Source organism: Papio anubis, chromosome 12, assembly GCF_008728515.1.
Source record: "Papio anubis isolate 15944 chromosome 12, Panubis1.0, whole genome shotgun sequence".
In the NCBI taxonomy this organism is placed as follows: domain Eukaryota; kingdom Metazoa; phylum Chordata; class Mammalia; order Primates; family Cercopithecidae; genus Papio; species Papio anubis.
In genome coordinates, this window is record NC_044987.1 from 61,988,233 (window position 1) to 62,000,426 (window position 12,194).

The window sequence follows — 12,194 nt, forward strand, 5'->3', positions numbered from 1 at the left end:
GCTGTTTACATCTGGGTGTTAGGTGTGTTCAGTTTTTAGGGTGTAATTGCTTCTAGACCCTCCCAGAGGCTAGGTAATATATGTAATACATGAACCCATACATGCTTACATATTTATATTTCTGTATAGATCTGTCTGTATCTATTTTTAAAAACCATGAGTTTTATGGCTGGGCATGGTGGCTCTAACCTGTAATCCTAGCACTTTGGGAGGCCGAGACAGGCAGATCACTTGAGGTCAGGAGTTTGTGACCAGCCTGGCCAACATGGCAAAACCACATGGTCAATAACCAATTGAGACCAATCAGGCTGGTTCGAGACCAGCCTGGCCAACATGGTGAAACCCTGTCTCTACTAAAAATACAAAAGTTAGCTGGGTGGTGATACATCCCTGTAATCCCAGCTACTCAGGAGGCTGAGGCAGGAGAATCACTTGAACCTAGGAGACGGAGGTTGCAGTGACCTAGATCGCGCCACTGCATTCCAGCCTGGGTGACAGAGCAAGACTCCGTCTCAAAAATAAATAAATAAAGTAAAAATAAAATTAAAGCCGTGAGTTTATGCTGATACATCTGAATCCAATTCAATACCACAAGGTTCATTTTAGCTTTCTTTTTTCCCTATTTATAACTTCTTTCTCAAACAGTGAAAAGCCCAGCTACTATTTACTTATTTGTTTAAAAATGTATGCATATGTTGTTGTTTTGTTTTTCTGGAAAAGTTTTTTCCCAGAAACTTATTAGAATGTGTAGTACCAAATGGCCTACAGCTCCATGCCAGAGGTAGCTGACCCCAGGAACTGCATTGATTCTTCACTTTCTGCCTCCTCCTAAACCCCATTTAGATATCCCCCAGTTATCTTATTACAAACTAAAACTGGAGTTTTCTGTCTCCCAACCTAACAGAAGCTTAGGGCCAAGGTGGGGTAATTGGAACCTGATATAAATTCTTGCTTTCTGAGCAGACCAAAAGGAAGCCATCCTGAGTTGAAATCTGTTAAAATGTGACCTAAGACTTTTTTGTGTGTTTGTTTTTTGAGATGGAGGCTCGCCCTGTTACCCAGGTTGGAGTGCAATGGCGCAATCTTGGCTCACTGCAACCTCTGTCTCCTGGGTTCAAGCTATTCTCCTGCCTCAGCTTCCCGAGTAGCTGGGATTATAGGCACGTACCACCACGCCTGGCTAATTTTTTGTATCTTTGGTAGAGGGGGTTTCACCATGTTGCCCAGGCTGGTCTTGAATTCCTGACCTCAAGTGATCCTCCCACCTCAGCCTCCCAAAGGGCTGGGATTATAGGCGTGAGCCACTGTGCCTGGCCCTGGATTGGTTATTGACCATATGGAATTCACTCTGAGTCCCAGCTGATTCTAATGGGTGGGGTTTTTTTGTTTGTTTTTAATTTTATTTATTTTTTCTTTTGTCTGGAGACAGGGTCTCACTCTGTTGCCTAGACTGAAGTGCAGTAGCGTGGGGATCCTCCTGCCACAGCCTCCTGAGTAGCTAGAACTACATAGGTGTACACCCCCATGCCTGGCTAATTTTGTATTTTTTGCAGAGACTGTGATCTCACTATGTTGCCCAGGCTGGTCTCAAACTCCTGCCCCAAGTGTTGGGATTACAGGCACGTGAGCAAGCATACACGACCCTGATGGGTGTTTCCATACTTCTCACTACATCCCCCACTCAGAGATTGATAATTTAAGTTTTTCAGTATCCCTACCAAATACTGATAGTAATTAAACCCTTCCTTGAACCCCTTGCAGATGGTATCTGTGAAAATCAAATGAGAGAATCAATGGGGAAGTGCTTTGAAAGTTATACATTGCTCAGTAAACTGAAGGGCCCTGGGATGTGTCTTCAATGAGAGGGTTTGAACTCTGCATCTGGTAATGGGAGCTTTCAGAGACTGATATTCCTGCTGTGACCACCCTAAGTTGGGAGGCAGAAATGTTTCAAGAATACAGGGAAAGTGAAGTTGCTATAGTGAATGAGGTGGTTAACAAAATAGTATGTACTGAAAATCTCTCAAAACAGAAAGGTCAAAATGCTTTCATTATTGAGTGCTTTGAAAATGGTTTGTTTTTTTTTTTTGAGATGGAGTCTCGCTCTGTCACCCAGGCTGGAGTGCAGTGGTACGGTCTGGGCTCACTGCAAGCTCCACCTCCCGAGTTCACGCCATTCTCCTGCCTCAGCCTCCCAAGTAGCTGGGACTACAGGCACCCGCCGCTGCGCCCGGCTAATTTTTTGTGTTTTTTAGTAGAGACGGGGTTTCACCGTGTTAGCCAGGATGGTCTTGATCTCCTGACCTCGTGATCCACCCGCCTTGGCCTCCCAAAGTGGTGGGATTACAGGAGTGAGCCACCGCGCCAGGCCTTAAAAATGCTTTAAAAATAGTTATTCAAGGCCAGGCACGGTGGCTCACACCTGTAATCCCAGCACTTTGGGAGGCAAAGGCGGGTGGATCATCAGAGGTTGGGAGTTTGGAGACCAGCCTGACTAACATGGAGAAATCCCGTCTCTACTAAAAATACAAAAGAAATTAGCCAGGTGTGGTGGCGCATGCCTGTAATCCCAGCTACTCAGGAGGCTGAGGCAGGAAAAACGCTTTAACCTGGGAGGTGGAGGTTGCAGTGAGCCGAGATCGCACCATTGCACTCCAGCCTGGGCAACGAACAAAACTCCATCTCAAAAAAAAAAAAAGTTATTAAAGCCAGGCACAGTGGCTCATGCCTGTAATCCCAGCACTTTAGAAGGCTGAGGCAGGACTGCTTGAGCCCAGGAGTTCAGACCAGGCTGGGCATCATAGCAAGACCTAGTCTCTACCCAAGTAATAATAATAACAAAAAATTAGCCAGGCACAGTGGTGCCAGCTGTGGTCCCAGCTATTCAGAAGGCTGAGGTGATGGGATGATCCCTTGAGCCCAGGAGGTTGAGGCTGCAGTGGCAACTGTACTCCAGCCTGTGTAACAGAGTGAGACCCTGTCTCAAAAAAACCCCAAAATAATAGTCGTTTATTCATTCCTGTCTTACTAAGGGATGTGGAAATGAGAAGTTCAGTATTTGCCTGGAAGAAGTGTAGAATACACAGAGCAGAGAATACAATCAGTCTGGTTTCTTTAGATGACAGATGTATTATTTAATTATTTTTGAGACGGAGTCTCGCTTCCGTCACTTCCAGGCTGGAGTGCAGTGGCCAGATCTCAGCTCACTGCAAGCTCCGGCCCCGAAAGTCTACCCACTTCTCCTGCCTCAGCCTCCCGAGTAGCTGGGACTACAGGCTTCCGCCCTCGCCTCCCGCTAGCTTTTTTGCATTTTTAGTAGAGACGGGTTTCACCGTGTCAGCCAGGATGGTCTCGATCTCCTGACCTCGTGATCCGCCCGCCTCGGCCTCCCAAAGTGCTGGGATTACAGGCTTGAGCCACCGCGCCCGGCCGCTACCATTTCTTAAAAACCTACTGTGAGCCAGGGACAGTGTTAGGGGCTTCCTACATATTATCTTATTTAATACAAGCAATCATCTTGAAGGTAGGAATTATCTTCAACAATAATGAGGAATTAACTACCAGAGAGGTAAAGGGAGTTTATCCAAGGTCACGCATGTAAATGCAAGAGTCAAAATTAAAATCCACGTCTGCCTGAATGCCAAAGCTCATATACTCTCCCACACTAATAAGGTGAGAGTAATCCATTCACTGAAAAAAATATTTGAGTGCCTCGGGCCGGGCGCAGTGGCTCACGCCTGTAATTTCAGCACTTTGGGAGGCCAAGGCGGGCGGATCACGAGGTCAGGAGATCAAGATCATCCTGCCCAACATGATGAAACCCTGTGTCTACTAAAATACAAAAATTAGCTGGGCGTGGTGGCGAGCGCCCAGCTACTCGGGAGGCTTAGGCAGGAGAATCGCTTGAACCCAGGAGGCAGAGGCTACAGTGAGCCGAGATCGCGCCACTGCACTCCAGCCTGGCAACAGAGCGAGACTCCGTCTCAAAACAAAACAAACAAAATACATACATATTATATTGTGGGCCGGGCGCGGTGGCTCACGCCTCTAATTCCAGCACTTTGGGAGGCAGAGGCGGGCGGATAGCCTGAGATTAGGAGTTAAGAGACCAGCCTGGCCAACGTGGTGAAACTCCGTTTCCACTAAAAATACAAAAATTAACTGGGCGTGGTGGCGGGCGCCTGTAATCCCAGCTACTCCGGAGGCTGAGGTAGGAGAACTGCTTCAACACAGGAGACGAAGGTTGCAGTGAGCAGATATCGCGCCACCGCACTTCAGTCTGCGACAGAGCGAGACTCGTCTCAAAAAAAAAAAATTGTGTCGTGTGCTTCAACTAAACTAGGAAAGAAATCTTGGGATTCTAATCTTTAGCTCTAATCGCCACGCCCCTTCACCCGAACTCTATTTCCCAACATGCCCCGGGTTCCTATAAGTCTGCAGTCATTGTGACGTAGTCCCACAGCCTTCTGGGAAGCGTATTTTATTTGTTCTCCAGCTGGGAAAAGGCTTAGGGCTGTGGACTACCCTTCCCGTGAGGTAGTGCGCAACTCCACCCTGTTCGCGGCGTCTTCGAACGCGCCGCGGCAGCCATGTTGGACGTGGCCAGCACAGGGGCCGGCACCGCGGGGTTATCGAAGCAGCTGTCACGATGCTGGGGTCCCTGGTGTTGAGGAGAAAAGCACTGGCGCCACGGCTACTCCTCCGGCTGCTCAGGTCCCCAACGCTCCGGGGCCATGGAGGTGCTTCCGGTCGGAATGTGACCACTGGGAGTCTCGGGGAGCCGCAGTGGCTGAGGGCAGCCGCCGGGGGGCGCCCTCGAACATCGCCGGCCTTGTTCTCCGGACGCGGGGCAGCCACCGGGGGGCGCCAGGGAGGACGCTTCGATACCAAATGCCTCGCGGCTGCCACTTGGGGACGCCTTCTTGGCCCCGAAGAAGCACTTCCAGGACAGGACAGCTGGAACGGGGTCCCCAACAGGGCCGGACTGGGCATGTGGGCCCTGGCCACAGCGCTGGTTGTTCATTGCTACAGCAAGAGTCCGTCCAACAAGGGTGATTATGAGATCTGGATCTGAGGAAGGGAGAGGCGGGAAGATTGTCCTAACTTCGTATCTTAGAAGGGTGGGAGGTACTTATAGGTTTAGATCTTTAGAGCCTAAGTCTTGGAGGGACTCAGACATCATCTGGTTACAGGGGCAGGGTGTTGCCCTAGAGACCTCATCACCTCAGAGTTGTATAATCTCCTATCATAGATCCGCCTCCCCTCTCTGGGCATGATTTTATCCATCTGTACAGTGGGGATCTTGGACTAAACATCTAATATTACAGCATGGTCCCCTTATGTTTCTCATATTCTGCGTGGTCCAATTCCTCCTTCCTGAGATCTCCAGGAAACGGAAACTATGGGGTGTTGGTGTTTTAAGGGCAACTTCTAGATGGTTTAGAGAAGTTGCCAGACTGCCCCCCGCCAACCCCCGTCACCAAACGTGCCAGAGTCAGGAAGAACCTGACTCGGTTCTAATGCCAGCTTGACCTTTATTTATTTATTTATTTATTTATTTATTTATTTTTGAGATGGAGTCTCTCTCTGTCGCCAGGCTGGAGTGCAGTGGCGCGATCTCGGCTCACTGCAACCTCTGCCTCCCGGGTTCAAGCTATTCTCCCGCCTCAGCCTCCCGAGTATCTGGGACTACAGGCGTGCGCCACCATGCCCAGCTAATTTTTGTGTTTTTAGCTGTTGGTCAGGATGGTCTCGATCTCTTGACCTCGTGATCCACCTGTCTCGGCCTGCTGAAGTGCTGGGATTACAGGTGTGAGCCACCGCTCCTGGCCAATTTATTTATGTAGTGAAGGATAATTTCTTAACATTTTTACAGTACTGTTATTTTGATTCCTTTTGGAGTTAAGTGGCCTGAGTCTGTCAGTGTCAGGATTTTGCTATGTCTGGTCTCACATGCTGTTAGGTGATCTTGCCATGTGGGATAGTTGGCAGGAGAAGGAAGGTGGATTCCTGGAGGCCCAAGGGCAACTGCTGGGGGACTGGCTGATCCTGATTAGCATCTCATCTGGATCCATGAAGCTAAGCAGCAGCTGAGAGAGTGGACAGAGAGCCAGACTTATGACCTATGTGAATCCAGCCATTCAGGTTCTTAGTCATTCATCAAGAAGACAGACTGAGGCATGGTGTCCATAGATTCCGTGCACCCCAGGCTCTGAGAATTTGGAGCAAGAATGGGGGAGTGGGGAGTGCCTTGACTTCCATTCGTTTGATGTGGCCAGTTGTAAAGGAAGGACTTTGGTCTGGGAGAGACAACACTGGGGATGTTGTTTTGGTTCTGTGTCTAACTCTCATTGTGAATTTGGACTTTTGCGTCTTCTCAGTGGTTTTCTGTTTCCTCATCTACAAAATGAGGGTGTTGACATAGACGCTAAGGGCATCTAGGTTAGGCATGCTGTAATCCTGTAACTTCCAGCATTTTTGGGGGTACCCACTGTGCGTCTACTTTTAGGCTAGGTGTGTGGGAAGTCCTAACTTAACACAAAATCAGTCAAGGGGATAGTGCAGGCAGCTGGAATGTAGGGCTGGTGAGTGGTGCTGTGTGTTGTTGGGGGATCAGAGGGCCAGTAGGGTCAGGAAAGCCTTCCTGGAGTGTTGGAGACCCCAGAGGATGGGAAATTCGAACTTGAGTTCTGAAGGATGAAGTAGAAATGAAAAGGAGAGTGACTTTGTGAGCCCCATGAGAGCAGGAAATGTATCTTCTCTTTTGTTTTTTCAGGTTATACCAGCAACTTTCCCTAATACCTAGACATCATTTGTCCATCACAGTGTCTGGAACTTAGTAGGTGCTCAGTAAATGTGTGAGACTTGGATTATATTCCATGCAAAGGCTTCAGGGAATGGAAATTAGAGTTTCAGGGCACCATGGTGTGAGCAGGGGCTTTCTGAGTGGCCAGCTTGGTTGGAAGATAAGGTCTTTGGAATTAGATGAGAGCAGATGGAGTGGGGCTTGGATGCCAGTCAGGGGTGGGGTGGGTGAGGGTGTTGGAATTTCTTCTGTAGGCAGTGAAGAGTCATGGAAGGTTCATGAGCAGGGAATGTTCTGAGTCCAGTGTATTTGGTGAGGTCTTGCCTAAGAAGTTCCTGGGGGTTCCAAACTGGACTTTGTGGCCTATGAACTCCAGCAAGAATACCAGGCTCTGTGTATAATAGATAATGGTCAAAGCCATGACCAGTTCCTGCTGGAACTGACTTGCCAGCTACCCTGTCCCCTTGAATTAGAGTTTTGACCCTCAGTGCAGTGTGGTAGAAACTGAACCCCTTTAGAAGCAAGGAGGCCCTGGTTCTTAGCTCATTCCTCACTCTGTAACCTTGTAGAAGCCACATTTTTTTCTGCAGAGTGAGGGGAGAGTGGATACAGCCATCTCTAAGGAAGTCTTGATCCCCTCCCAGCTGGTGGCTGTCTGAGCCATGCTTGGGTATGTGCTTTGGGTACATTTGGTGAGGTAAGTAGAAAGGACCTGTCACTGGAATCTAGGCCAGGAGGCATCAGTGTCTGAACCACAGGACTGGCTTTCATATGCATGATAAGATGCATCGTACAGATAAGGAAACTCAGGCTCAGGAGGTTAGATAAGTGTGCTAGGTCATACAGCAAATACGCGACAGAGCCGGGCTAGACCCCAGGTCTGACTGTCTCCAGATCCTGCTCTTTCACTCCACTCCAGTGCATTTGCTCATGGGTGAGTCTGTTGGCTGGACTGAGAGTTCCCTGAGTCAGGGCTGGCTATAAGTCCGTTCAGTGCCCAGCAGTGTAGCTCACAACCAGGCTGGGCACACAGGGTTCCATGTACCTGATATTGAGCTAGTTGTGCCTCTCCTGTTGACTTTTGAGTTTTTCTGAGTCAATCCAATTTTCTCTATGGCCACAAGGTGGTGGCAACAGCCTGCAGGCTGCCCAGACCAGGCCAGACTGACTTAGCTAGCATTGCTTTTCTTCTAGGCTTAGTGTTTCCTAACCAGAATCTCTGCTTTGGGTCTCCCTTTCCTGTGCTTAGCACTGGGGAGTTTGCAGACGTCTCAACCGTAATTTCATCTCCTTGACATCCTTGTGAAGCTGGCAGGGCAAGGAGTTTTGTCTGTGTTTTGTAGTCAGGGAAGCTGTGGTTGAGAGGGAGAAGAGCTGTCATGGTCACGTGGTGAGTAGTGGGAGTGGAATGGAGCCAGATCTCAAAGACTCCTAGTTGAGGCCTTCTGCATCCTCAGAGAGACCTGCACCCTGCTTGCTCCCCTCATTCTACCTTTCCCTTTGGGTTTATGACTTTTGACATCAAGATTCAGAACTGGGTTGAAGAACTAGAGTTGAGGGAGAAAGCGGACAAGGTCAGGGAATGGTTAGTAATAACTCTTACAGGAACATAAAACATACTATGCAGAGCTTCATAGATTATGAAGAGCACACTATTTACCATAGGCAAGACGTGGTGCTAGCAGTTGACATGCATTCCCTCTATGATGAGAGGAGTTAAGAGTTTGGGCTCTATAGTAGAAAGGTGTGGAAGTCAGGTTGTTAACAGTGGCCACCATGTGGGAAGGGAATGATTAGCTTTCTCATTATATATTGTGGCATCAGTTTGCTTGTTAAAGTCCATGATTCTAAAGTACTGCTACTGTCTTAGTGGGCCCACCATGCAGTCCCGAGGCAGGTGTGTCCTGGCCACGGATCTGACCAGTGCCCCCTTTCTCTTCAGATGCAGCCCTGTTGGAAGCTGCCCGTGCCAACAATATGCAAGAAGTCACCAGGTGAGTTGAACCCCAGGCCTTGCTCTCCCTGACAGGAGAGGCTGAGCAGGGCGAGCCTCTTCTTGTGTGATGACTTTGCTTTAGAGGAAATCCTCACCCTAAGCTGGAAACTGTCCCCTGTGACATCTCTGTAGTTACGGAGTCACCTGGGCTCCCTTGACCCAGATCACCCCTTAGATATTTTCGGTAGGGAGTCAGCTCCCAAACATCCCTGGATCCTTCAGCTATTTTTTATTTTTTATTTTATTTCTTTATTTTTTTTGAGACAGAGTCTCGCTGTGTCGCCCAGGCTGGAGTGCCGTGGCGCCATCTCGGCTCACTGCAAGCTCCACCTCCCGGGTTCACGCCATTCTCCCGCCTCAGCCTCCGAGTAGCTGGGACTACAGGCGCCCGCCACCACGCCCGGCTAGTTTTTTGTATTTTTAGTAGAGACGGGGTTTCACCATGTTAGCCAGGATGGTCTCGATCTCCTGACCTCGTGATCCACCCGCCTCGGCCTCCAAAAGTGCTGGGATTATAGGCTTGAGCCACCGCACCTGGCCTTCCTTCAGCTATTTTGTTCTTCACTGGGTTGGTTTGGACTCCCCCCGACCCCCACATCCTGTGGGTTCTTCTCTGAATCTTCTGATTTGTTGTCATTTCCTTGGGGATAGCCACGTGTTACTGCTTGCTGACTGGACGGGTTGCAGGTGGGCATCTATGGAAGGGCTTGGGGATTTGGGACAGAGTTGGAAGAGACCATCTGCCAGAAGGTCTGGGGCTAGAAATGCCTGCCTTCAGGGCTAGGGGCCCATACCTGGCTCTGCCCAAGGACAGACTGCATTTCTGTAGCTTCACTGGCTCAGCTAGTCCCCAGTGACCACTGGGAGGTTGAATTTGAGGCTTATTATTCGGCAAGGGCAAGATTCAACTAGGCTCAACCCAGTGCCAGGTACAGGGCAGAGTCTGTGTCCAGGAGGGATGCTCAGACTGGGGCCAGCATGGGGCATCAGTTACAGGGCTATTGGTTAAGGGCAGAGGTCTTATTCTTGTTGAAACTACTGGCCCCCACTGGGCCTAACCTCGGCCTCTCTTGGCCCTTTATATAGAACTAGGTAGCCACAGGACACCCCCCTTCCTTGCCATCATGTCCGCATGTTAGACAAGAAGTCAGGTCTTGGGGTGGCTATTTCCACACCCAGTGCTACAGGCCCTTAGTGTTCTTCCCCACTTCAGCTTCCTGAACATACAAGAAAATGTTGAAAAGCAGCCATGGCCCCACCAAGACTTACTGCTTTGATTCCCTTTCATTTTATCTGCAGCATTATTATTGATTCTCAAGAGTGCTTTTGAGTATTAATGTTCAAGCCTTAGTTTTTAATAAACCACTTTTGGAAGTATGGGCTGGGAGTTGTTTTGTAGCCAAATAAATATGATGGAGCAATAGTTTAATAAACATGCAATGATGCATCTTAAAAACCAAGCACAGATGTCATCCTGTTGTTATAAGAGCCATTCATAACTGCAGGCTGTGTGTGGCATCTTCATTCCTCGAGAAACAGATGTGCCTTGCTTCATTCTGCTGCAGTGCAAGGGAGTTACGAGTATGGAAACTGACCCTTGCTGACCCTGGAATCACCTGTTGGCTACTGCTGAGGGCTGCCAGGCTGCGGCTTTCCCCTTTTGGCGGTACATTTGCAGAGCAGCAATGTTGGGAATCCATTCTTCCATCCCCCAGGGGATGCCACTACCCTATTCCATTGAGCTGCCAAGCATTGATTATTTAGTTCTTTCAAATACATGTTTTTCTAGTAGCAATTAAACACCCACCTCCAAAATACAGAAAGTAATTGAACTTAACAGTGTATGTGTGATTCAGACAATTTTTCTGAACATTCATTCTCATGTGGATAGTGTCTGTGGGGGCTTTTCATGTGTATCCCCAGGCTGTAGCCTGCTTTTCTCCTGCCTCCTCTTGTCCCACCTCACTTGGTCAGGATGACCCTGTCAGAATGTCCCTTCACTCCACGTGAGGACATCAGAGATGAGCAAGGCACAGACCTGCCCTCAGCGCCCATCTCATACAAGACCACAGAGCTGGGAGCAAGCTGAGCAAAGGTGGGAAGCAGATGCTGGCTGGCTGCTGGGCCTGCAGAATATGTTGATGCTCCTGAGGTGGGATTTGTACAGAGTGTCAGGAAAGAGGGAAGGTTGTCTGAGAGAAGCTGGAATGTCCAAGGCCTGCCATGCCCAGGGTGAGGAGTTTTGAACTCTTACTCTATACACAGTGGGGAGACGTGGGAAGTTTTTGAGCAGGGGAATGACCCAGTTAAGGCTGACTTGCAGAGGAATGAAGGATGGACTGCACTGGGGAAAGGCTGATTGCCGATCTGTTAGGAGGCTGCTTCTGTTTCAGTAAGACAGATTCAAGATGATGAAGGCCTGAAGGAGGACATCCTTCCCTCCCCTTCCCCCAAAGCAGTTGTTGATTATGAAAGAATGAGTGGACCTCTGCTGGGCACTGCAGGTGGGGGTAGAGGGAGCCTGACTATCCTTGCTAGAAGGAAACTTTCTGGAATTCCTACAGCAGGTCCTTATTCAGCCTTTCTGTACCCTAGACTCTGTACAGGTGGTTCCTGCTGCTCTTTATTTCTTACTCTGTGTTCTGGGCTCTTAGCTCTACCCAACAGACCTGCCTACAGCAGGATAGAATCCCATGCTCATTTTTTTCTTTTTTAAATTTACACATACAGTCATGCGTTGCTTAACAATAGGGACACATTCTGAGTAGTGCAATTTCATCACTGTGTGAACATCATAGAGTATACCCAAACCTAAATGGTAATAGCCCACCACACACCTAATCTATGTATGGTATAGCCTGTTGCTCCTGGGTTAGGAATCTGTATAGCACATTATTGTCCTGAATACTGTAGGCAATTCTAACACAATGGTAAGTATTTGTGTATCTAGACATATGTAAATACAGAAAAGGTACTTTGTTGCACTATGATGTTGAGACAGTTACAGTGTCACAAGGGGATAGGAATTTTTCAGCTTCATTGTAATCTTATAGGACCACATCCTAAATGCAGTCTATTGTTAACCAACACATCATTGTGTAGCGCATGACTGTAGGTTACATATGATTGGGTCACCGTGTATATGATTGGTATGGTCAATGATAGCAGTATTTAGAACAAAACTCAGACCTAGTAAATAATATTGTCCTTTACCCTTCTTCCCCACTTGACCTCTCTGGGGCTCTGTACTGTGCCTGTCTCTACTTGACCTCCCCCAGCTCCTGTCCTTAGCCCCAGAGTCTTGGGAAAGTTCTGGATAGTGAAGGGCAGAATCCTAAGGCTCTTCTGCTCCAAAGGGGGAGGTGCTCGATCTTCTTCTTCAAGGACACCCTG

At 48.6% G+C, this 12,194-nt stretch overlaps 1 protein-coding gene across 4 annotated transcripts in view; it reads left to right on the top strand.

Moving 5' to 3' along the window:
• The first annotated feature begins 4,443 nt into the window (after positions 1-4,443).
• CLPB (caseinolytic mitochondrial matrix peptidase chaperone subunit B) overlaps positions 4,444-12,194 on the top strand; it is a 148,538-nt gene continuing 140,787 nt past the window's right edge. For 2 of the 4 annotated variants that reach the window (XM_003910368.3, XM_003910367.3), the window contains exons 1-2: positions 4,444-5,051; positions 8,748-8,799. In XM_003910368.3, the coding sequence (XP_003910417.2) occupies positions 4,649-5,051; positions 8,748-8,799 (455 nt within the window). In that variant the 5' untranslated portion in view covers positions 4,444-4,648. The remainder of the gene's footprint in view (positions 5,052-8,747; positions 8,800-12,194) is intronic. The other 2 variants (XM_021926248.2, XM_021926249.2) reach the window with 1 other exon arrangement.